This window comes from Wolffia australiana, chromosome 6, assembly GCF_029677425.1.
Source record: "Wolffia australiana isolate 7733 chromosome 6, ASM2967742v1".
NCBI classification, from domain to species: Eukaryota; Viridiplantae; Streptophyta; class Magnoliopsida; order Alismatales; family Araceae; genus Wolffia; species Wolffia australiana.
The window spans coordinates 8,077,432-8,101,554 of NC_135840.1; the positions used below are offsets into that span (position 1 = coordinate 8,077,432).

Sequence of the window (24,123 nt, forward strand, 5' to 3'; positions counted from 1 at the left end):
GGTTACCCCCACGGTTCCTCTCTTTCAAGCAGACGCATCCTTCCCCTTCATCTCAGGTATCTGATGGCTTCCCTTCTTTTCTCTCCTTCTTTCTCTCTTTTTCTCTCATGTTATCTATCTTTATCCTTCTTTCTCCCCATCTTCGCCCCTCTATACATCTCTCATCCCTTGCTCTCTAGTTCTCTCTTTCTCAATCTCTACATTTCTCTTCTTTGTTCTCTCTTTCTAGTGATCTCATCTTCTCAACGTCTACCTTCCTCTCCGTTCTTTCTACTCTCCATCTCAAACTCTCTCTTTCTATTATATAGCTCTTTCTTCATCTTCTCCTCCCTCTTCATTTGTTTCCTTTTTACTCCTTGATATGTACATAGCTGTCTCTCTTCTCCCCAGTTATCTATCAATCTGTGTACCTCTCTTTCTTCTATTTTAAAATCTTGATTCTCTATATCTGGCTGATCGATTTCTCACTCATCTCTCTATCTTCATTTCCTTTATATTATTCATAATTGTATCTCTCTCACACTCATCTCTTAACACCTTCTCTTCCTCTACTCCATGACTCTACGTGTCTCCTTCTCTCCAATTATCTATCGATCGGTATTTCTCTCTTTCTTCTATTTTAAAATCTTTCTTCTATATATCTGGCTGATCGATTTCTCACTCATCTCTAAAAACCTTCTCTTCCTCTATTCCATCAGCCTATGCGCTTCCTCCTCTCCAATTATCTACCAAACTATGTCTCTCTCTTTCTTCTATCTTAATCTCTTACTTCTCTACTGGATGATCGTTTTCTCACTCATCTCTCTCTTTATTTCTTATCTATAATTCTCTCTTTATTACTCATCTCTTAACATCTTCTCTTCCTCTATTTCATGAGCCCATGTGCCTCCTCCTCTCAAGTTATCTATCAATCAATGTCTCTATCATTCTTCTATCTAAATATATTTTTCTCACTCATCTCTCTCTCTTCATGTCCTTTCTATCTATAATTATCTCTCTCTATCATTCATCTCTTCCATGAGTTAATTTGTCTCCTTCCCTCCAGTTATCTATCAATCAATGTCTCTCTCTTTCATCTATCTCAGTATCCTTTTCTCACTCATCTCTCTCCCTCTTCATTTCCATTCTATCTATAATTTTCTGTCTCTGTATCACTCATCTCTTAAGGCCTTCTCTTTCTCTATTTCATGAGCGTCTGTCTTTATTTCGCTGTGCGTGATGGCAGAGAATGGAGAAGAAGGCGCTGCGAGGAGGGAAGACTCTTCCAGGGAAGGCGACGACCACGCTCATCGCCGCCTGCTTTATCACCGGCCTGTTTCTCTGCCGCCGAATTCTACCGCCGTTGCAGACCGAGAAAAGCTCCACACTAGTGTCTGAAAGAGACTCCATGACGAGCCCAATCGACGTAATCCAACAAGTCAAGAGTACCCGCGAAATTCTTCAGTACGTCATCTTTTCTTCTTCTTCTTCTTCTTCTTCTTCTTCTTCTTCTTCTTCTTCTTCTTCGTCTTCTTCTTCTTTGTCTTCTTCTTCTTCTTCTTCTTCTTCTTCTTCTTCTTCTTCTTCTCCTTCTCCTTCTCCTTCTCCTTCTCCTTCTCCTTCTCCTTCTCCTTCTCCTTCTCCTTCTCCTTCTCCTTCTCCTTCTCCTTCTCCTTCTCCTTCTCCTTCTCCTTCTCCTTCTCCTTCTCCTTCTTCTTCTTCTTCTTCTTCTTCTTCTTCTTCTTCTTCTTCTTCTTCTTCTTCTTCTTCTTCTTCTTCTTCTTCTTCTTCTTTTTCTTCTTCTTCTTCTTCTTGATTTTCTTGTTATTCGGTTCTTGTTATTATTTTTTCTTGTTCATGGTCTTCTTGTTCTTCTCTTTCTTGTTCTTCTTGTTCTTCTCTTTCTTGTTCTTCTTGTTCTTCTAGTTCTTGTTCTTCGTGTTCTTAGTGTTCTTCGTGTTCTTCTTGTTTTGGTTCTTATTTGTCTTGTTCTTCTAATTCTTTTTCCTGTTCGTGTTCTTCTTCTTCTCCTTCTTATTTTCTTGTTCTTCTAATTCTTTTTCTTGTTCGTGTTCTTCTTCTTCTCCTCCTTCCTCTTGTTCTTCTTATTCTTCTTCTTGTTCGTGTTCTTCTTATTTTTCTTGTTCTTCTAATTCTTTTTCTTGTTCGTGTTCTTCTTCTTCTCCTCCTTTTTCCTCTTATCCTTATTTCTCTTCTCCTTCATCCTCTTCTCCTTCTTCCTATTCTCCTCCTTATTCTCCTTCTTCTTCTCCTTCTTCCTCTTCTACTTATCATTCTTCTCTTTCGTCCTCTTCTCCTTCTTCTTCTCCCCCTTCTTCTTATACTTCTTCCTCTTCTACTTATCATTCTTCTCTTTCGTCCTCTTCTCCTTCCTCTTCTCCCCCTTCTTCTTATACTTCTTCCTCTTTTACTTATCATTCTTCTCTTTCGTCCTCTTCTCCTTCTTCTTCTCCCCCTTCTTCTTCTTATACTTCTTCCTCTTCTACTTATCATTCTTCTCTTTCGTCCTCTTCTCCTTCTTCTTCTCCCCCTTCTTCTTCTTATACTTCTTCCTCTTCTACTTATCATTCTTCTCTTTCGTCCTCTTCTCCTTCTTCTTCTCCTCCGCCCTCTTCTTAATATCTCTCCCATCATGCTCTGAGCGGCGGCATTTCCTGGAGGCAGGTCTCTGGACAAGACGATGACGTCGCTTGAGATGGAGCTGGCGGCGGCGAGAACTGGCGGTGGACCGGCGCCAAAACTTCGCAGGGCCTTCGCCGTGGTGGGCATCAACACCGCCTTCAGCAGTAGGAAGCGGCGCGACTCGCTTCGCCAGACGTGGGTTCCCCAAGGTGAGCTTGTTCGTACAGCATTAACTATATTACAAGGAAAAATAAATGAAAAAAATGAGAGGAATAAAGGGTTAGGTTCGGGGTTTCTGATGCGGCAGGGGATGAGGGAAAAAAAAGGAGAAAATTTTGAATATGAGTAGAAGTTGGATAAAATATTTTACAAGGACATAAGCTTGTTCTAGTTCCATTAAATATCTTACAATGGAAAATGCGTGAAAAATGGTAGGGGTTAGGGTCTGGTTTTTTTCTGGTGTAGTTGGGGATGAAGCTGAAAAGAGAAGATGCTGGATGAGAAGAGAAAATGGATTCAAGATGTTGTATGAGAAGAGGAGCTTGATCTTGTAGCATTAAGTGTATTGCAATGACAATGCGTCATAATGATAGGAAAAATGGGTCAGGGTTTGATTTTTGTGGTGCAACTGGAGATGACTCTGAGAACATAAGACGTTGGCTGGAGAAATTAGGTTCTATCATTTAGCATTTGACAGATATGATGTTGAAGATTTCGCCGGAAATTGAATTAGGATTCAACACTAAAAAAATTGAAGCAGAAGTTGCATTTGGATTTAGAATAATTATAATTTAACAAAGTTTCATTAAATTATATTTTAACCTACAGTAACAATGTTTTACCCATAGTGGATTGCATGATCAAACTACGGTTAGGTAAATGGAAACTTGAAGATTTATCAGGAAACTTCAAGACTACGTAGAACAGAAGAACCTGGAGGATAAAGAGAAGCTTAAGAGTTTAACATTTAGGGATGAAGCAGAATAACCTGGATTGTAACGATAGTAATTAGAGACTCGGATTGATGGATGAAGCAGCAGATGCTAGAGGATACAGATGGGGTCTAGGGTTTAACCCCATCAAGGATGAAGCAGAAGAAGCTGGAGGATAAAGATAGGGTTTAATGTATTCGGTTTAGGGATGAAGCGGAAGAAGCTGGCGAATAATTATGGGGTTTAGAGTATAAGGTTTAGTGATGAAGCAGAATAAGCTAGAGGATAATTATAGGGTTACAGTATTGGGTTTAGGGATGAAGCAGAATAAGCTGGAGGATAATTATGGGGTTAAGGGTTTAACCCCACTAGGGATGAAGCAGAAGAAGAGGAAGTATAAATATAGGGTTTTGGGTTAAACCCCATGAGAGATGAAGCAGAAGAAGCTGAAGGATAGAGATCTGTGTTAGGGTTTGACTCCCTTTGGGATGAAGCAGAAGAGACAAGATGAGGAAAAAAGAATGCAAGAACAATGGAAAACTCTTCAAAAATTCATTTATCTCAATAATTTCGCAAGAACAAGAAGAAAAAGAAGAAAGCAAAGGTTTAAGTTGGAGGACATAAACAGGGATGAAGCTGAAGAAGTTGGAGGAGGAGAAGGGAATAGTGCTTCGGTTCGTGATCGGGCGGACGGCAACGGCGGGAAGTGCGCTGGACAAGGCCATCGACGAAGAGGAGGCCGAGACGAACGACTTCCTCCGCCTGCAGCACGTGGAAGGATACCACCAACTCTCCGCCAAGACCAGGGCCTTCTTCTCCGCCGCTTGCTCCCTTTGGGACGCAGATTTCTACGTCAAGGTTGACGACGACGTCCACGTCAACCTCGGTGATTCCCTCTCTTCTCTCTTCTCTCTCTTTTCTCTCTCTCTCTCTCTCTCTCTCTCTCTCTCTCTCTCTCTCTTTCTCTCTCTCTCTCTCTCTCTCTCTCTCTCTCTCTCTCTCTCTCTCTCTCTCTCTCTCTCTCTCTCTCTCTCTCTCTCTCTCTCTGCCTCTGTGTGTGTCTCTCTCCCCCGCTCTCTACATCTCTCTGTGTCTCTCTCCCCCCCTCTCTCTCTTTGTGTCTCTCCCCCTCTCTCTCTTTCTGTGTCTCTCTCCCCCTCTCTCTGTCTCTGTGCGTCTCTCTCTCTGTCTCTCTCTCTCTCTCTCTCTCTCTCTCTCTCTCTCTCTCTCTCTCTCTCTCTCTCTCTCTCTCTCTCTCTCTCTCTCTCTCTCTCTCTCTCTCTCTCTCTCTCTCTCTCTCTCTCTCTCTCTCTCTCTCTCTCTCTCTCTCTCTCTCTCTCTCTCTCTCTCTCTCTCTCTCTCTCTCTCTCTCTCTCTCTCTCTCTCTCTCTCTCTCTCTCTCTCTCTCTCTCTCTCTCTCTCTCTCTCTCTCTATATATCTCTCTCTCTCTATCTCTCTCTCTCTCTCTCTCCCTCTCACAATATCTCTCTTTCTCCCTCTATCTACAGATATCTCTCTCTCACTGTCTGTCCATTTCTCTCTCTTCCTATCAGTCTATCTCTCTCTTTCTCCCTCTCTCCCTCTCTCTCTCTCTCTCTCTCACAAAATCTCTCTTTCTCCCTCTATCTATATATCTCTGTCTCCCTCTGTCCCTCTCTCTCTCTCTCTCTCACTGTCTGTCCATCTCTCTCTCTTACTGTCAGTCTATCTCTCTCTTTCTCCCTCTGTCTCTCTCTCTCTCTCTTTCTCCCTCTCACAATATCTCTCTTTCTCCTTCTATCTACATATCTCTGTCTCCCTCTGACCCTCTCTCTCTCTCACTGTCTGTCCATCTCTCTCTCTTACTGTCAGTCTATCTCTCTCTTTCTCCCTCTCACAATATCTCTCTTTCTCCCTCTATCTATATATCTCTGTCTCCCTCTGTCCCTCTCTCTCTCTCTTACTGTATGTCTATCTCTCTCTCTTACTGTCAGTCTATCTCTCTTTTTCTCCCTCTGTCCCTCTCTCTCTCTCTTACTGTATGTCTATCTCTCTCTCTCTTACTGTCAGTCTATCTCTCTTTTTCTCCCTCTGTCCCTCTCTCTCTCTCTCTCTCTCTCTCCCTCTCTCTCTCTTTCTCCTCTGTCCCTCTCTCTCTCTCTCTTTCTCCCCCTCTCTATCTCTTTGTCTCCCTCTGTCCCTCTCTCTCTCTCTTACTGTATGTCTATCTCTCTCTCTCTTACTGTCAGTCTATCTCTCCTTTTCTCCCTCTGTCCCTCTCTCTCTCTCTCTTACTATCTCTCTGTCTCCCTCTGTCCCTCTCTCTATGTTCGTCTCGCTCCCTCTCCCTCTCTCTCTGTCTCTCTTTCTCCCTCTCTCTATCTCTCTCTCTCTCCCCCCTCTGTCCCTCTCTCTGTCTCTCTCCGTCTTTCTCTGTCCAGCCCTTCCCCCCACCGTGTCGCTTTCTTCTCTTTCTCTGTCCGTAATTGCTTTCCTCTCTCCCCCTCGCTTTCTTCTCTCTTCTCCCTTTCTCTTTCTTTTCTCTCTCTCTCTCTTCTCTTTCTTTTCTCACTTCTCTTTACTCATCTCTCTCTCTATCTGGACAGGGACGATGGCGGGGACTCTGGCGAGGCACCGGGCCAAGCCGCGGGTCTACCTGGGCTGCATGAAATCCGGCCCAGTGCTCTCCCAAAAGTCTGAACTTCTCCCTATCTCCCTATCTCTCTGTCTACCTCATATCACCATCTCTCTCTCCACACATGAATATATACATACATAAAACATGATGCAGGGGTGTCAAGTACCACGAGCCCGAGTTCTGGAAGTTCGGCGACCAAGGCAACAAGTACTTCCGCCACGCCACCGGCCAGATCTACGCCATCTCAAAAGACCTCGCCTCCTACATCTCCCTCAACTCGTCCGTCTCCCTTATCTCTCTCTCCTCCCCCATCTCTCTCTCATCTATACATGCATGCATGCAGGCACATGCTCCACAAGTATGCCAACGAGGACGTCTCCCTCGGCGCGTGGCTCATCGGCCTCGATGTCGTCCATGTGGACGACCGCGCCATGTGCTGTGGGACCCCCCCAGGTTAGTAGAATACAGTTATTGTTCTGAATCGTCTGGGACATGGACAATGGACAGGACGGGACGAATATCATCCCATCCGGTGTCCATATATTTCAGAATTGTCCGTCCTGTCCAGGAATTCATGCGCAGACGAGTTCGTCCGCGTCCCGAGTCTGCCAGATTCATCCTGTCCTGAAAAAAATTCATCCCACCCTCCCTCTCCATTGCTCTCTCCTCTCACGATGCCAAATGAAAGATCTCAACTGTCAAAAGCGAATCCGGCAGATTTTCGTCCATCCCTTATCGTCCATCATCCCACACCTCCAAATGGAACGATTTTTTCGTCCGACGATAGCAAAACCATCCCATTTATTCGTACCGGGATGAATTTCTGTCCCGGATTTCGTCCAATCTCGTGAACGGGACAATTTTTTCGTCCTGGGACGAAAAAATCGTTGGTTCCGCATCCCTGCACTAGAGAAGTAGTTACTCTCCACCGATTCCCCCCCCCCCCCGCGAATTAAATTTCAGAGAAAATCCACGTGGCAGACTGCGAGTGGAAGGCCCAGGCCGGGAGCGTCTGCGTGGCGACCTTTGATTGGTCCTGCAGTGGCGTCTGCAAACCCGTTGATCGCATGAGGCTGGTCCACAACACGTGCGGCGAGGGCGAGGCCGCCGTCTGGCACGTGCCACTCTAACCGGCTCAGCTCAACTCCTTCCAATTTGGCCAAAATTTTTGGTCGAGTGGAGAAAAACTGAATGACGTGGGAAAATGTTTACCATAGATCCTGCTTTGCCGGCGATGAACGGTCGGATCTCATTCGCTGCGGACTGCATTGTACTTCTCGGCCATCGCCGATTGGCTCATGATCTTCTGCATCAGGGTCTTGAACTTCAGGCTGCAGTCCCCTCCGCTGCAAGAACAGCAAACGATGATGAGATGAAGATGATGATTATCAAAATAAAACGCTTAGACTGAAGTAATTGATAACTATAATTTGATGAGACGGAAGATGATGAATCTCATAAACTGAAGAAATAATGATGATGACAATGATAGTGATGATTATGGTAATAAATGGCTTCGATTGGAATAAGGGATGACGACAACGATGATGATGATGATGATGAATCCCTTAAATTGAAATACATGATGATTATGATTATGATAAATTACTTAAATCAAAATATGTGATAATGATTACAGTGATAATTATGTTGATAATTTGCTTCAATTCATAATGATGATGATGATGATTAAGATGATAAATCACTTAATTCGTAACACGCGATGAATACGATTATGGTGATGACAATGACAATAAATCCCTAAAATATCCAATGACGATGCGATTATGAAAGGTACAATGATGACGATGATGATGATGGCTTAGATTAAAAAACTTGATCATGACAAAGGAGCTTACCTGATTCGATTCAAAGATGAAATGGCCCGAAGGGCGCTGCGGATCATATCTTCGTTGCGATCAACTTCCTGTTTGACAGCGTCCTGCTTGGGTCTGTGAGAAATTGTTTTCTCCAGAGGTTCGGAGAGCGAGTCCAGCACTGAAAACGTACAAAAATAATCAGTTCAACAGCACTGTTCTTCATAAAAATAAGATAAAATAGATAAATCAGCTAAACAACGAGAGTACGAACCGGCCAGCACTGCAGATGGGCATTTGTCGGCCAACTTGGAGAGAATCAGATGACACGGCATCTTCACATCATAATGATCTAAAGAGAAAAAATGTACAGAAAATTTCAATTCTAGGAAAAAAAGGGAAAGTTAGATGAGAAAAGGGGACACACCACCGAGGCCGGATATTAGGTGAGGAGCGATGAAGGAAGAAGGATTCATCTGATCGAGACAGCTGTCCAGCAAAGTGTCTACGCACTCAAAAGCGGCTTTTCTGAGTTCGAGGCCATCGTCGACAACATGCTTGAAAGGGCCAAGGTCGACTGTTCTTATAAGTTCTTTCTACAAGACAAGTTAGACAGAAATCAGAAAATATTGGGATATTTCAGAGGAACTATAATATGAACACATAAGAATGAGATAAAAAATGGATAAAATCGAAATAAATAAAGACTGATTTTTGGAAAGAAATAGGAGAGGAAAACAAACCTTGACGACGGTCTGGTCATAGAGGAGGGGCAATAATTCGGGAAGAAGACCCTTAATGAGGTTAGGCTTGTTGTGGGCCGCCGTGCTCAGTGCAAGAACTGCTGCTCGACGTACGTGCTGTGGTATCATTGAGAAGGATAAACCTTAATCATAAAAAGGTACCGGGTATTTTTGCAATCAGCCGGGTAAGAAATGTAATTTGACTCACTCGATCATCATCCTTAATCAACATCAAGAAAGAAGAGATCTCATGGAATAATATATCATCAATTTTCTCTGGGCGCTCCACAATCGCATACTTCACTGCAATCACTGACGTCGCCCTAGTGAAAGGAATAGAACTTAAAGTTCTGGCCTGCAAAGTGTGTACACCACTGATTAATTTTAGAGCGAAAAGATTGGATTAAAACATCAAACATTTGTCATTTAAATTCATATCCAATATATTCAATTAATTAATAAAGACGGATCCTTTAAAAAAAGTCAAAACGCACAAAATCTCAACCAAATAAGGAATAAATTTGGGGATTGGAAACATCACATTAAATGTATATTCATTATCTCCAATCTCGATTATCTTGTCTCTACTTCCTAGATAAATCTATTTCTACTTGTGTAACTAATCACTCTTTGAAATTTTAAAATTATTGTTTTAAATACCTTCAGAGTGGGTACAAGCTTTTGGGGGTCGATGAGCGCTATTTTACCAAGACACTCAGCAACAACGTTGCGGACTCCCTCTTCTTCACTTTGGCAGTGATTAAACAACAGATTTAAAATTTTCTCAACGTTGCTGTCCTGAAACTCGGCCTGACCGACTTTATCCACCGACTGTCTCGCAATGACCTGGAGGATCACACAAGCCATGCTCAATACCAAATGAAATAAAATCCTAAAAAATTGGACAAAAAGGAAAGAAATAAGACAAGGAAGATACCTCCTTCAGGGAATGGAGCAAAAGGTATTGCTTTTTCTGTTGATTATCGATCTGATCCAAGATGAAGGGAAGATACTTGGATAAATTTCCAACGGCAATGTTCCCAAGAGCATAAGAGGCAGCAGACTTTATCTCCTCAAAGGGAGATTGGAACGACTCGATCACGATATTCTCAATGTGAGCATGCACGCTAAGGTCCTTCCTTCTCCCAATTTCTCCGAGACAAAGCAAGGCAAGGTGCTGCTTTGCCTGCACAATTGAAAAGAAGAGCAAATACTTAATAGCAAAAAATAGACAGCAGAGTGTTGATTTCGACTTTAGTGTTTCCATTCTCTAATCACAAATAATAAACTCAAAACTCTCAGTTTTGAGTTCTGTACATTTGAACGGATGGTCACAAAAAGGGTGATGAAATAATGAAGAAACCAGGTAATTGATATGCCAACCAATTGAAACAGCCTATAATGTTATTGTTATTCATGAGCCAGTTTTTTTACAAATAGATTCTTCCCAGCATTCAGAGAGAACCATTAATCGTAAATGAGTCTTATTCAACTGTTGCAAATAAACACCCAACAGCACAAGGAGTTAAAATCTGACGAGAAGTAAAAAAACTTACAAGGACATCTTGAAAAGAAAATTATCGGGATGTAAAAGGAAAGACTAATACATTTGGGGTGATATCTTACCGAGTTACTACTAATATCATCTCCAAGTATATTCTTGAGCATTACGACGGTAGATGAACATTTCTGATCGCCAGCAGCAAGGCAAAGCACAGCGACACATTGTGCCACAGAAGACAAAGCTTGCTTCGCAAGACCCCCAGCCTGAGGTGAAGGTTTTGCAGTCGAGAGAAGAGCATCCAGCAAGGAATCAAAACTGTTCTCTGAATGGACCAATGATGCAAAGAACCTCTGCAGTGACTGCCAAATAAAGATGAAGAAGCTAAGACATGTGCAGAACTTGATTATTATATTTGATTTTTACAGACTTTGATTTTTATTCTCATTTCTCATATTTTTCATATTTTTATAGTTGTCAATTTTTTAACTTCTTAATTATTATGACTTAAGTCTGACTTTTACTTTGAATTTTTATTTTTTCTTCTAAGTTTAAAATATTTCATTTCTAATTCTTATTTTTTAAAACTGTAATTTTTATCACTATTTTTTTAATTTTTAATGTTTAAATTTAAAATTTTAATATGAAAATTTTAATTCTCAATTAATAATACATAATTCTTACTTTAATTTAAACTTTTATACTCCAAAAATTTTCAAGTAAATGGCTTACCTGAAGAGCTTGGCCTTGTAGTAAGGAGCTTCTCACTAATGCGAGGGCTTGCGGAAGAACTTCATTTCTAACAATCAAGCCAATATTATGAGGCTTTCTGTCAGTCATCAGTGTGCAGCAAAGCTCCAGTGAAAGGGCAGCCATGTGCAAGTCTGAATCGCTGCAAGATGATAAAACGAAACTTCATGTGATGACTCAGAAGAAATAGACAACTGTACATCAAGAGAGATTGGAACCTTATTAGAGCTGATAATTCAGCGACAATGACTTCATAAGCGGATGAATTGATATTTGTACCGTATGCTACGACCAGAGAGTTCAAAGTCTCCAGTGTAGCTTGCCTCAGCGCACGATTAGCCTTTTTTCTCAAAAATAGAGGAAATTTCAATATTTTACACCTCCCCCACAAAAACTTTGAACTAGGAACGCTGAAAGCCTCTCACCTTACGTAGAAATGCTGTCAATTCAGACACAATTTGGTCGAGGACAATTGAAAGATCGATTCGAAGAGGCGAACTAGATATCACGGCAAATGCCTGGTTAAAATACACAGATGACAAAGTAATGGAGAAAGGGTAAGAAAACATATATTGGAAAAACAATAAGCCAAATTTATTTCTTTTGGCATAAATATTTTGGTGAAAACTCAAGTTGACCAGATCATGATCCCTACGATGCAAAACAAAGGATTCATGAAATTTGAAAAGCAGTAACATTCGTTAAAAAAAAATTAATATGGAAACTTTGCCATAATGGTTTGAAAATTCTGAATGTTAACTCCTAGAAGAAAAATAGAAATTGACCGATTAAAGATTCAAATAGCCAGAACGCCAAAGTACAAAATTCAATAAATCCTTCTACCGCCAAAGTACATATAATCAAGGCAGAATCGAGAGAACTTTTGATCAAGAGACCATCAAAACTGTCAAAAGTTAACCCGTGCTATTCTCAAAGGAACCAAAAAACACCAGAGCCAGATATTTAAATAGTGCAAATATAAAAAAAGCACATTAATGCAAAACGTGGACAGGAAAAATGATTAACATCCCTACACTTCAAGGCATCAGTGGCCCAGAATAACCAATTTATGGCAAAATTCCATTTATACGAGTTACTAAGTCCGACGATTAATGTAAAATAAATAGTTCCTGATTTCCGACCTACATCACTATCAAATTCATCTACCTCATCTTGGCGAAGGTATTGGCTAATCAACTCTGGCAAGTGATCAGCGATTTGGTCTGTCCTTTTCGATCCGCATTCATTCTGGATCAACAGTGCAGTTGTGGCAGGGGAAATCATAACAGCATGGCAGAGAGAGCCCAAGAAAGGTTTTATGTAGAAAGTAGATTTTGCTAAGGCATACAACACGCTGGATTGGGGCTTCCTGTGGACCTCAATGAAGAAGAACTTCTGAATAGAATTAGTGAAATGGGTGAGGAGGTGTGTGACATCACATTTGTTCTCCGTCCTTGTGAATGGCAAACCTGAGGGCGGATGGATCCACCCTCAAAGAGGAGTTCAACAGGTATACCCATTGGCACGCCTTTAATTTGTTCTAGCAGTGGATGCCCTGGCCACCTGTACAGTAAAGGTATGCGCACGTGGCAAGTTGAAGGGTTTCCGATCCTAGAGTTTCTCAACCGGTTTACCACTACTTCAGTACGCAGATGACAATACATTCTTCATCGAAGGGTCAGCGGATGAAGCCCAAAATCTTTCAACGCTATTAGATCTCTTCGCAGATTTCTCAAGTTTTGCAAATCAACTGATTCAAATCTGCCTTTGTGACGTTCGGCCTTACACAGGAGGAAGCTCAATGCTCGGAAGTTTTGGGGACTCCAATCGGGACCCTACCAATGCACTACATGGGATTGCCCTTGAAGAGGGGGTGGCTGGAAAGCACGAATTGGGCACCAGTTATCGAGGTGGAGAGGAGACTACAGGGCTGGCAGAGCTGTCACAAGCTGGTCGGCTGGTATTATTGAGATCGGTACTCTCAGCAATAACAATATTTTACCTCTCAGTATTCAAGACACCCAAGGGTTTGTAATCTTTGATGAGGCGCTTCTTCTGGATAGGGTCCCGGTCAACAAACGGTTGTGTATAAGTTATGGTATCATAGGGTACCACACATGCAAGCCATGAACATGGCATTGTTGACTAAATAGGTGTCCAAGTTTATAGGACAAGAGGAGGACATGGTCACAAAAATCTTGAGAGACATACGGCACAATTGAGCTGGGAACTGAGATCGACCCCAATCAGTGGGGCCTCCAGTATTTGGCAAGGCATGGCCAGATTTTCCAGCAAACTCAGGGGGTTTTTGAATCCAAACTAGGGGACAGAGCCTGTTTTAGAAATTGGATTTATGACTGGTCAGTCCGAGGCCCGATGCACAAAGCTTTCCCGCCTCTTCGCTTTGGCAACGAATCCTGAAGCTTCAATGCGAGAATGTTGGGATGACACATGGAATCCGATTATGCAGGGTGCACTATCTGATCAGAGATTGGAAGACCTCCTGAACATGCAACATACCATAGTGCACCTACGGCCCATCATTGGGACACAGGATGGTTGGGTATGGAGGGGTGTGCCGCTTTCAGTTCCGGAGGTTTACAAGAAGATCAGGGAGAGTACAACAGAAGATGCAGACATTATTCATACATGCAGACACTTTTGGAAGCAGAAAGCCCCATTAAAAGAGCAGATTTTTGGATGGATGCTTATTAGGAGACAAATTATGACATGTGTTCTCCGAAAGCACATGATCCCGAACACATTATCAGCATGTCCCATGGGAGGCCTAGGAGAAGAAGACTGCTCTCACCAGTTTTTTGAGTGTTTTTTTTGCGCAGACCATTGGGAGATCACTTGGGTGGGGGGGGGGGGGAGGGGGGGAACGTTTGAGAGGGGGAACGACCCTCGCGGTGCTCTGGCTGGACTGTAATAAGTTGGTATTTAACGGAAAGACCACGTCGCTGGACTCGGTGCTACATGATGTGGAGAATTGTATATCCTACCGGTACAGTAGGAAGCGAAGGAGGGAAAGGAGGCCAGGCTGGCCGGGCATTTACTTTTTCACGGTCATAAATATTATTATTAATTTTGGGTTGATCACCAATTTCAGGTGATATTCCCTCTTTTCATTCAACAAAAAAAATCAATAGTTTTTGAAGAGGCTATTTGGCAAAATAAAGCAGTTTGTGAAGGGCTATTTGGTTAAAGCAACATCTTGTGAACTACGTCTCTTGACTCTGACAACTCAACAACTACAGACTTGTTACAGGAATTTATTTAACATCAACTTAACAAGTTGGCATCAATGTCAAAAGAAATAAAACACTACATATCTGATATGTTCTTCTCAAGAAATTACCAAAGGGGAGACAAGAAAAGAGGCAGGTCCATGCCAGCAAGCGAAGAGTAAGTGGTTTAATCACGTAGCTCGTAAGAAACTAATTTAAGAAAATAGATCAAACAGAAACTGGAAGACTAAAACTGTTCATAACTGCATACACCCAGAAAATACTATTTGCCGCTAAAAGTATTCACAGATCTAAAAGGTACAGAATGAGAACTCAAGTAATTAGAGGAAGTGAGAGATCAAGGGAACACAATCACAATGAACTTTGAGGGAGGTTCATAGGTTACCTTGACAGCAGTTAGACGAGTTATCTCATTCCCCATTCGATCAACAAGTACTGAGAGACAGGCTGGCAATTGGTCCTTCAGATAATCACCAAAAGTTGATATTGCAAGGCCCATACAAGAGATTGCACATTCCTTGACTTCCTACATAAAGAAAATAAAAATCCCATGAGATAAGATGTACCATCAGGTCTAGATTTCAATCGTAACACACCTGATCTTGATCCTGGTTTGCCAATCGTCCCAAAATAGCATCATAGATAGGGCGGATAAAGGGGGTAAAGTCCAGAGTTGACGACTACATGCAAAAAAGATTCGTCAAGTCAGAAGGGGATAACAATGGAAAAATATAATGATAGTCCGTAAATTTACCTCTAAATTCGGACGAACAATGCGAACAAGTTCACCACAGACCCTCAAAGCCTCTGCCGTAACTTTGTAATATCGATCGCCAACTGCAGATAGCACTGGACCAGATAGTGGCTGTCACAATTAAAAGCAAAAGAACAATCATTCAGAAGGGGAGATTTCTTTATCATGTTGCAACCAGAATAAGAGATTTTCCAAAGGATTTCTCCATCTAAAAATCAACGAGCTAACATCTGTAATAATTTGAAAAATGATGGCTAGAGACATTATCAAGAAAGAAGCAATAATTGAGAGGACAAAAATAATGACATAATGGTACAGTGTGATAAGGATGTGATAGATGACAAACACATATGTTTCAGATCTGTGAGAAGATGGATTAGAAGGTATAAGATTTTGGACACAAGCTGGCACTGAATTTTCAAATTCCATCTAACTCAAATGAGTGGATACGTTCTCTAGACCTATAGAGGTAGGTGGCAGATCAAGGAACTCAGATGTATCCGAAACTTTGCAATCCCTTCACCAGACGCTTACACTGGTCGTGATCAGAGTAGAGGAGAGAAGTCCAGAGCTTGATCAGATTTGGAACTTGGATGGAGAGGCATTAAGAAGAGAATACCCATCTGTATACAAATATATCTGGGAAGGATCACAAGTGAGTCAGTTCCTCAAGTTTGATCGTCTTCCTCTAACAAACTACTTGGGCCTTACCAAAAGCTTTCACCTTGTCCTTAGGGTTCATGGATGGATGATGGCTCATCATCCATCTCGCTCCCAACTGCGATCAGTAATCTGTTTAAAGCACAGGATGGTGGACAGTCAGTGTAAGTTTATAATGTTTATATCTCTTTTCTTGTGTCCTGATCTTTATTAGGAATGGAAACAGTTCTCAGACAGGTAACGTCAGGGATGGACTCAGTTAGGAACCAGTATTTGCAAGGAATGGCAGCATTTGAACGATATCCTCACAGTTGGACGAATGATTGAATGGGTAGTTGTTTAGTCCTGCCCAGTTCGCCCCTTTGTGGTAACAATCCAGGAAACCTACTTGTTCCTAAGATGAGAAACAGGAAGTCTCTGTATATCAGGGCGGCTTCCCAATGAATCAACAGCTGCAGTATCTGTACAATATATTGTTGTCTAATTCAGTGCTGACTGGTTAATAGCCCAGCATACCTCTCCCCTTGTGTAAATCTAAGATATACCTGTGCTGAGAAATAAAAATGATTTCTATAGAGTGAGCCACTTCAACGCCCAGAAAGTACTTCAGAGAGCCCCAGGTTTTATCGTCAAACTTCTACACCAATTCCTTATTGACTGTCTTAATCTCTTCTTCATCTCCAGTGATGAGAATATTGTTAGTGAGATACTGTTAGTGAGATACTAATCCTCATGGGCTAATGGGCCCTATTCTATAAGCCCATTAGCCCTCTTATCATCCTCTCTCTCTCCTAGGGTATACATATACCCACACATGTACTCTCTTAAGGTTATGTCATTATCTTCCTCCTTCCTCACTTAACAAATATCATCGGCATAGACAATGAGAACTGTCAGTCCATACAGCTGTCGATGTTTGAAAAATATTATGTGATCTCTATTGCTCTGTTTGAAGCCAAAGCTTTTCATTGTTTGAATGAACTTCCCAAGACAAGTTATTGGAGACTGTTTAAGACCATACAAGGCTCTCCACAGTTTGCAGACAACATTTGAAGAATCTGTGAGGTGAAAACCTAGACGTATTGACAGATATACCTCCTCTTCAAAATCTCCATGCAGAAACACATTGTTGAAATCAAATTAACATATATCCCAATTCAGCTACACAGCAAGGGCAACTAGGATCCTAACTATGTTGAGCTTTGTCACACGGGAAAAAGTCTAAAAAAAATTTATGACGTAGGGCGGAGTGTAGCCCTTGGCAACGTGTCTTGTCTTATACCTTTCCAAAGTTCCATCCACATTAAACTTGGGCCTGTAAACCCATCAACATACAACCACCTTCTCTGGAGGAAGTAAAACCAGCCCCCACATATTATTCTTCTCCAATGCAATCATTTCTCCATCCATGACTCTCTTCCAGTTCTTGTCGGTAAGCTCTTCAACAAAATTCTGAGAACTGATATCCCACTTAATGTATTCAAAAAAATTAGTGACTGCCCAAGTGATCATAAGACACATAGCGCCCTATGGGATATTTTACCAAATTTTTGTGCATCTTCTCACTCTTTTGGCATAGTGCCATAGGCCAATGTAGATCTTCTTCCAATTCCTTCCCTTCAACTGAGTGGTCTTTGTCCGCTTCAGTTGGGTCTTCTCTACAGGTCATCTACCATGTAGACACAATGATACGAACCTTGAACTAAGCTTGTATCGGAAGGAGTGGAGGACCAGGCGAGGTGGAGATTCCCACGGTAGAGAGGTGAAACGGGAATGGTCCGAGAGGAGGCCGAGCAGAGGATGTAGGGATCGGCCAGGGACGAGCCGCCTGAAGACGCGGTGAGGCAGAGACGATCGCAGAGGGAGGCGAAGTGTGGATGTAAGAAGAGAGGAGATGAGAGGGAAAACCAACATTTACTTATTTGACAACTTCCAGTCTGCACTCCCAGGAGGAGGGCTGTGTTATTTAAAGGAAACATAGAGGGAAAGGAAACCGAGCAAAATGACGAGAATGCCCCCAACGCAGCCCGGGGAATCCTATCACACAACTCCATTTCTGGGCTGAGCGGGACAGGTATTTCTGTTAACTCTTCACTCTCTTGAGTTGCACCTTGGTCTAAGATAGGGTGGCTGTCTTCTAATTTAAACACATTTGGTTCTGCATCGGTTGGCTGACAGAGTACACAATTAACTGATTGTGTTCTTTCTGGCACCATCGACAGTCTGAATTTACCAGCCTGGACATCAGAGATATCCTCTCCACAGAAATTATCTGAATTCATTCATTGGCCTTCATAGAACATTACATGTTCCAAAAATGTCACATCGGCAGAAGACATTTTCAGTTGGATGGATGATAAAATCAATAGCCTTTCTGGGAACTAGAGTACTCTACAAACACACATTTACATGATCTGGGATCAAGTTTCCCAGCCTGGACGTGCACCTGGGCAATGCACCCAAAAACTCTTGATGCCAAGCCAGTTGTCAACTTCAGGTCTGGAAACATCGAACTCGGTAAATTAATTGGACATTGGTGCTCACGTACTTTAGAGGGAATCCAGTTCATTAGATGACTGGCGGTCAAACTGCCTCCCCCCAATATAATCTTGGCATCTGAGCTTGAGACAAGAGGGCACGTGCTGTGACTAAAATATAGTCAATTCTTCTCTCAGCCAATCCATTTTACTATGGAGGGTTTACACATGATGACTTGTGTATAACACCCTTTTTGTCAAAAATATGAGTCAGTGGAGTTAAAGAACTCATTGTTGTTATCTAGAACATTTAATTCCCACTCCAAAGAGATTCAGAATCATGTCACAGAATTGTATAATGACTTGAGACACCTTGACCTTTGATTTCGAGAAATAAAGCCATCCTGTGTCCAGTCGTCAACAAAAAATACAAACCATTGACATCTGGAGAAGCTGTCAGGGGGGGGATGGTCCCCAAACATCACTATGAATACGGTTGAATATTCTCAATCACCGATTACTTAATGATTTAAGAGGTGTTTTTTTTTTAACTAATGATTTAAGAGATGTATATCTGTGTTTAGCAAGTTGGCAAGCTTCACACGCAAGTGATTGATATTGACTCTACTCAAAAGAGAGGGGTAACAGGTCTTTAATAACTCAAAGGGAAGATGACCCCTCCGCCTGTGCAGCATCATAACTGGATCTTCATCTGCACCATGCAATTTCACTGAGGAGAGACACGTCACAGGTAGATCATACAACAGCAACAGTCAGTCTTCTCTGCTACAGGATGAAATCTTCCTCCCAGATACCTTGTCAAACAGAAAACAATCATCATTATCCAAAAAAAACTGTCATCCTGTATCACATACTAATTTCTGTAAAGATATATTTGGGATCATCTGCCTCAGCTTGTCAGGATAGGTTATTAGGACCTTGTTGATGCTGCCACCGGTTGCCCTGAGCAGGCATGTATTCACACTTCTTCAATACAAACGCAGCAGAATTGTTTGTAGGTATCTCTGGCACCATCTTCCAGCGATCTTCCTCTCCCATCGATGTTCCAGTGGCTTGTTCAAGAGCAGCATTTTTTTCCCAATGGAGTATCTGGCTTCTTGGGCTGTCGTATTCAGGGTTAGGCCCATCAAGAATATCAACAACCTCTGTTTGAGAATATATTGTCTCTCCAAGGACTGGGGATCCTTGCTTGGCCATAAGCAGTCAATTTCTCTCAAAATTCCCTTTAACTTGCAGGCATAAGTCATCACATTATCACTTCCCTGTTGGGTCTAAACATCCTTGGCATTCAGCTCCTGAATGTGCCAATCATGATGCTGCTTCAAACTATACTTGTGGATGTCATCCCACGGCTTTTTCGCAGTTCCCACATACAAGAAGTCATTTCTCATTCCTTGAATCGTTGTGCCTAGAGTCCATTGCCCGATAAGGGCCTCTTCAGCTTTCCATCTCTTGTCTTTGGAATCCTTTCTTGAAACTGGGTCTTCAGTCAAATGATCTCCAAGCTCCGTGCCCTCTAGGGTAAGCTCCACCAATGTGCTCCATTCAAACATGTTCACGCCATCGACTTGACTTTGATGTTAGGAAAGACTACAGAAGTCCTCCCAACATCAATGAGTGGTCATATCAGAGACCTCAGCAGACTTTGCCATCAATGTTGTAGAAATATCTTCTTCCCTTTCTCTGAGATATCAGATACCAAGGGACCGACCAAAAGACAACAGAGAACACATGAACACAGGGCAGAGAACTGATGAAACAAAATTTCACCAGGTAGGAACGCGCTCTGATACCATGTCAGTCGGAAGTCTCCTCGTAGTGGTAAGTCCTATTAGGCATGGACAGAAAGAGAGAAGAAAGAAAAAACCATTTCGGAATTCACATGAATCGCCAAGTTAAATACCAGTGCACATGGGCCACTTAGAACGTGAATAAGCACTTACACATGAATCATGTGAATCAGCACTTACACATGGTCCACTGGCACAAGTTGGAATAAGTCGTGTGGCCACTTAGAACACATGGCCCACTAGCACAGAATAGACAAAACTGAAAGAAAGATCTACGAATAAACTAACATGGCTCAATGCCCGCTGCATGGCCATATCGAAAGAGAAACATCTCAACCAATTTTCAAGATATCTATTGCTTAAATAATCGCAGTCTATGAGAAATTAAAAGATTTCATTTGGAGCTCTACCCCTTGGAGTTTACGCAACTCTGTTCACAAGAAACTGAGAAATATTTTCCCATGATCAGAAACAACTGATGCTATAAACTGATCAAAACCCACAATTTTCATCAGTAACTATTTGAGTAATCTTCTTATCTTAAAAGGTTGTTGGAGTGCTATTATGTGAGCATATTGGCTGAGCTTATCAAGCTCCACAATAATCAAGCCTTAGCTAGCTGACTTGCATGAAATCCATCGAAATGTCCTCCAGACTTGTTCTGGACTGGGCAGAGGCTGTAACACCCCCGGCTTGTCACAGGACTTATTTTGAAGGTCAACAGGGTATATGTTGGCCTTCTTCCTACCACTCCAGAATAAGTGGTAGGTGTGTTCTTTTGATTAAGCTTTTTTAAGCTTTAAAAAGATTTATTGGGGTTATGGAGTCCACGCAAACGAATCCATTTTGAATAGGTGTGCCCAGTCTTCCAATACAGGCACAGTGGAGCTATAAACCTCCTGTAATAGGTCGTCAATCATAGGAAAGCACTCCATTTCTGACATTTTGAGGTGCCAGCCAGTTGTTAATTGCTGATATAATCTCTTTGTATGCATAGACACCTTCGGCAGATGTCCAGTGGCCCAAGTACTCCAGACTGGCCTCACCAAACTGATATTCTTTGTATTTATTTGGAGAAAATTGTATTCTAGTTTAGAAAAAATCAACCTCAAAAGAATATCATGCTCCAAAATGTCATCAAAAGCATACCAAAAAAAACCTGCACTATTACTCCTTAAAGATAGTGTTGATTAATTGACTGGGAAGCAGAAGGATTGTAAGACAACGCAAATGACATCATCTTAAACATTTGGTTACTGTAATGTGCCTTGAAGATAGTTCTATGCATTCTTTCAGAAAGATTGTCTCATGTGTGTCCTCTTTTTGCATTTGTATAATTAGATTTTAAGACGAGTTTAGAAAATACGGACATCCCATGTGACTCATCTATTAGCTCATTCACCACTGGAAGCCAATCAGAATCTGGAGTAGTGGATCAGTGTAGCACACGATAGTAAACAAGAAACCCCATCCCTTGTCCCTTTTGACCAGGAGTGGTGGACTATCGAAGGAGCTGCCGGAATCCTGAATGATCCCTGCATTGACCAATTCCAGGTCTAGCTTCTCAATCCCGTTCTCATAGAAATGAGGGTTTCATATGATCTGAGGTTAACCGGAATTCCCCTAGGACCAAATTAAATTCTGGTAGACACCATAATAGCAAGATTGGCTCCATGCTAGGAGAAAAGTAAACGTGAGATCACAGTTCTTAAACTATAAGAGCAAAGCTTATCTACTGACATAAGAACAATAAGGTTACTCAAAATAGCCCTCCTACGAGGATAAGATGTTCATGACTTCAACACAATTAAAAACTATACAATAAAGCACAAGACATGTTCAGGACTTAAACACAATAAAAAACTATACAATAAAGTACAAGACATGTACGTATCTAATGTGAGGCAATCAAAATTCTTGACTTGACATAGATCAGAAAAAGGAGAAAATTCACTTTACCCGGATAAATGGATGGAAATTTGAAGGCGAATGTGAAGCCATGACCAGTCTCGTGAAAACTAAAGCCTCAATCTTCAAATTAGAGTTGGACGACTTGTCCTGCCAAGAATGGAAATGGTGAAGAAGATAGTTATAAGTAGCATAGAGAAAAGTCAGACAGTAAAACGCTTTTCAGGAGACACAACTACTAACAGTTAAGGCCTTCTCAATCCCCGAGACAAGAGACCCAATATGGTCGGCCAGACAGTCAGGCAAAACAACTACAAGTTCCTTCAAAACGGAAAATGCACCGATCTGAAAGAAGCCAAAATATATAGGGTGAGAAACCAAGAGAATGGGAAAACAGCACCATAGAAGCAGATGAGATGCTAACGAGCACCTTGGTCTTGATTGACTTCTCCTTCAATTGTCTATTCAAGGACTTGACAATTTTTGGCACCTCTTGTTTCAGTAACCACCTCGGACTGAAAAAAAAAGTCAATGGCCACAGCACGGTAAGTGTTTTTGGGAGAAAATGACAAGAGAAATAAGTAAAATCGCAAACAGGCCCGGATGCAGTAATGATGTGGATTTCACTAGCCTTTTCATGAAAAATTAAAAAATGAGGTAACATGAACGACTGGAATTAGAATAACCACAGTCAAGAAAAAGACATTCCATCCCATAAGACCGGTAAAGTAGGACCTTGGAGCAAGCTTTCCCAACATTTGACAGTGGGCAGACAGAATACAAAAATAGCTAATCAATTTTAGGTTTAAGGACCACCAATTATTTTTATAGTTTGAGAATCATTATAAACTCTTGATATTAAAAGGCTTCATCTGAATTCAGAAATGACAAGTAATACTAACTCCGAGTTGATAAAGACATAAAAGGATGCAACAAACATTGCTCAGAAGAAGCAACAAAAACCTTGAGCAAGGGAAACATAGTATCACATTCATTGAGAAGTTGAATTTACGTCTAAAGCTTCATACATAAAATCCAAATTTGGAATGACCAATCCCATTCTGAGGCATAAAACTGATGTTAAGGCCTCGGAGAAGTTAAGATCTTAGCCAGTCACTAACATGTATTCGATGTGTACATCTACGATTCTAGATGACACATCTGAAAAAACAACCACAAAGGCAGAAACAGCAGGTATTACTGACAGATAATAATGTGTAATGACTTGCCTTGAATCATCTACATCCATTTGACCTTTTGTCACATTTGCAGTCTGGCGTAACAGTTCGATAAAGGTGTTGAAAACATCAATCTGCATCAAATTTTAAAGCCGGTTTTCAACTACAACAAGACAGTAAATGATCTCAAAACAAGATCTAAGTTATTTACTTTCTTTCATCGACGATACACAGTAACCATCTAATTACCTTCACATTCTCTTCTCTCTCCCTAAACCTGTCGATCAACTTGGGGCAAGCCTGAGAAGAAAACGTCAAACTATTTAGGTGTACGTTCATTGACACAAGTTTTAAACATTTTAGTTCAAGAAAGTGCAAAAAATTAAAGTTTAGAGGATTCATGCCTCGTGATATATTTTAACCCATGAGATAAAACAGATATCAAATCTCTTCATTTGCAAACCGCTTATTCTCTACCATGAGCAATGTAAGAGTAAAAATATTCTTGGGAAGACAAATATTTTTGTTCCAAATTAAGTAAGCTTAGTTTTGCTTTTGTAGGTACAACACCATGTGTAATGTACTTTCCATATTCAAATGACGAGGTATTATCAATTAAATGAGGCTCTCAGATAACGAAAACTAGAGCTCCAATGTCCAACAAAAACAAAAGGGTAGTGAATACGAATTACTTTTTAGTATTTACACTTCATTTTTATAGTTAGGGTAGGGTATGCAGAATTTTTCCCCCAATTTATTCAAATTCTAGAAAAGAGAAAGTTTGGCCGAGATGAAAGTTACGTAAATTTGTAGCTGATGAAAAAGAAGTACCAGTTGTAGTCACTTTTCTAGAATATTAAGCTGAAAAGCCAAAAACTGAGAAGAGGGCCAATCAGCATCTTCAGCGAAAAAACATCCAAAAGGTAAGATCAACATGGTTGAAAAGGGAATATGACTACTACAAACGTGCCTCATGGTAAATCTTTGACAACATCTCTGGACGTGAAACGATGATGGCAGATAAGCACTTTGCTGCCGATCTCCTGACCTTCCAGCTAATATCTTCATCATCCGTATACTCGTTCGCACTTTCACTTCAGA

The 24,123-nt window shown here is 41.4% G+C and overlaps 2 protein-coding genes across 6 annotated transcripts in view; one reads left to right on the top strand and one right to left on the bottom strand.

Annotated features, from left to right (window-relative positions):
- LOC144704171 (putative beta-1,3-galactosyltransferase 8) lies at positions 1–7,317 on the top strand. 3 transcript variants are annotated; one of them, XM_078576461.1, is made up of 8 exons: positions 1–56; positions 1,226–1,443; positions 2,665–2,831; positions 4,183–4,440; positions 6,141–6,228; positions 6,326–6,451; positions 6,516–6,625; positions 7,154–7,317. In XM_078576461.1, exons 2-8 carry the CDS (start codon positions 1,229–1,231, stop codon positions 7,300–7,302), a joined length of 1,113 nt encoding a protein of 370 aa, XP_078432587.1. In that variant the 5' UTR covers positions 1–56; positions 1,226–1,228; the 3' UTR covers positions 7,303–7,317. The 3 variants fall into 3 exon arrangements, with proteins under 3 accessions (XP_078432587.1, XP_078432586.1, XP_078432585.1); XM_078576460.1 differs by lacking the exon at positions 1–56 and adding an exon at positions 90–597; XM_078576459.1 differs by lacking the exon at positions 1–56 and adding an exon at positions 90–406.
- LOC144704170 (cullin-associated and neddylation dissociated) overlaps positions 6,857–24,123 on the bottom strand; it is a 22,129-nt gene continuing 4,862 nt past the window's right edge. The window contains exons 9-30 of one of the 3 annotated variants that reach the window (XM_078576457.1): positions 23,993–24,116; positions 23,272–23,322; positions 23,074–23,156; positions 22,275–22,359; positions 22,088–22,189; positions 21,896–21,994; positions 14,989–15,099; positions 14,831–14,914; positions 14,620–14,760; positions 11,409–11,501; positions 11,202–11,323; positions 10,966–11,125; positions 10,359–10,595; positions 9,670–9,918; positions 9,393–9,578; positions 8,941–9,087; positions 8,733–8,849; positions 8,417–8,585; positions 8,264–8,341; positions 8,032–8,170; positions 7,385–7,518; positions 6,857–7,283 (exon numbers count right to left, since the gene is read on the bottom strand). In XM_078576457.1, coding sequence (XP_078432583.1) covers positions 7,422–7,518; positions 8,032–8,170; positions 8,264–8,341; positions 8,417–8,585; positions 8,733–8,849; positions 8,941–9,087; positions 9,393–9,578; positions 9,670–9,918; positions 10,359–10,595; positions 10,966–11,125; positions 11,202–11,323; positions 11,409–11,501; positions 14,620–14,760; positions 14,831–14,914; positions 14,989–15,099; positions 21,896–21,994; positions 22,088–22,189; positions 22,275–22,359; positions 23,074–23,156; positions 23,272–23,322; positions 23,993–24,116 — 2,674 coding nt within the window. In that variant the 3' untranslated portion in view covers positions 6,857–7,283; positions 7,385–7,421. The other 2 variants (XM_078576458.1, XM_078576456.1) reach the window with 2 other exon arrangements.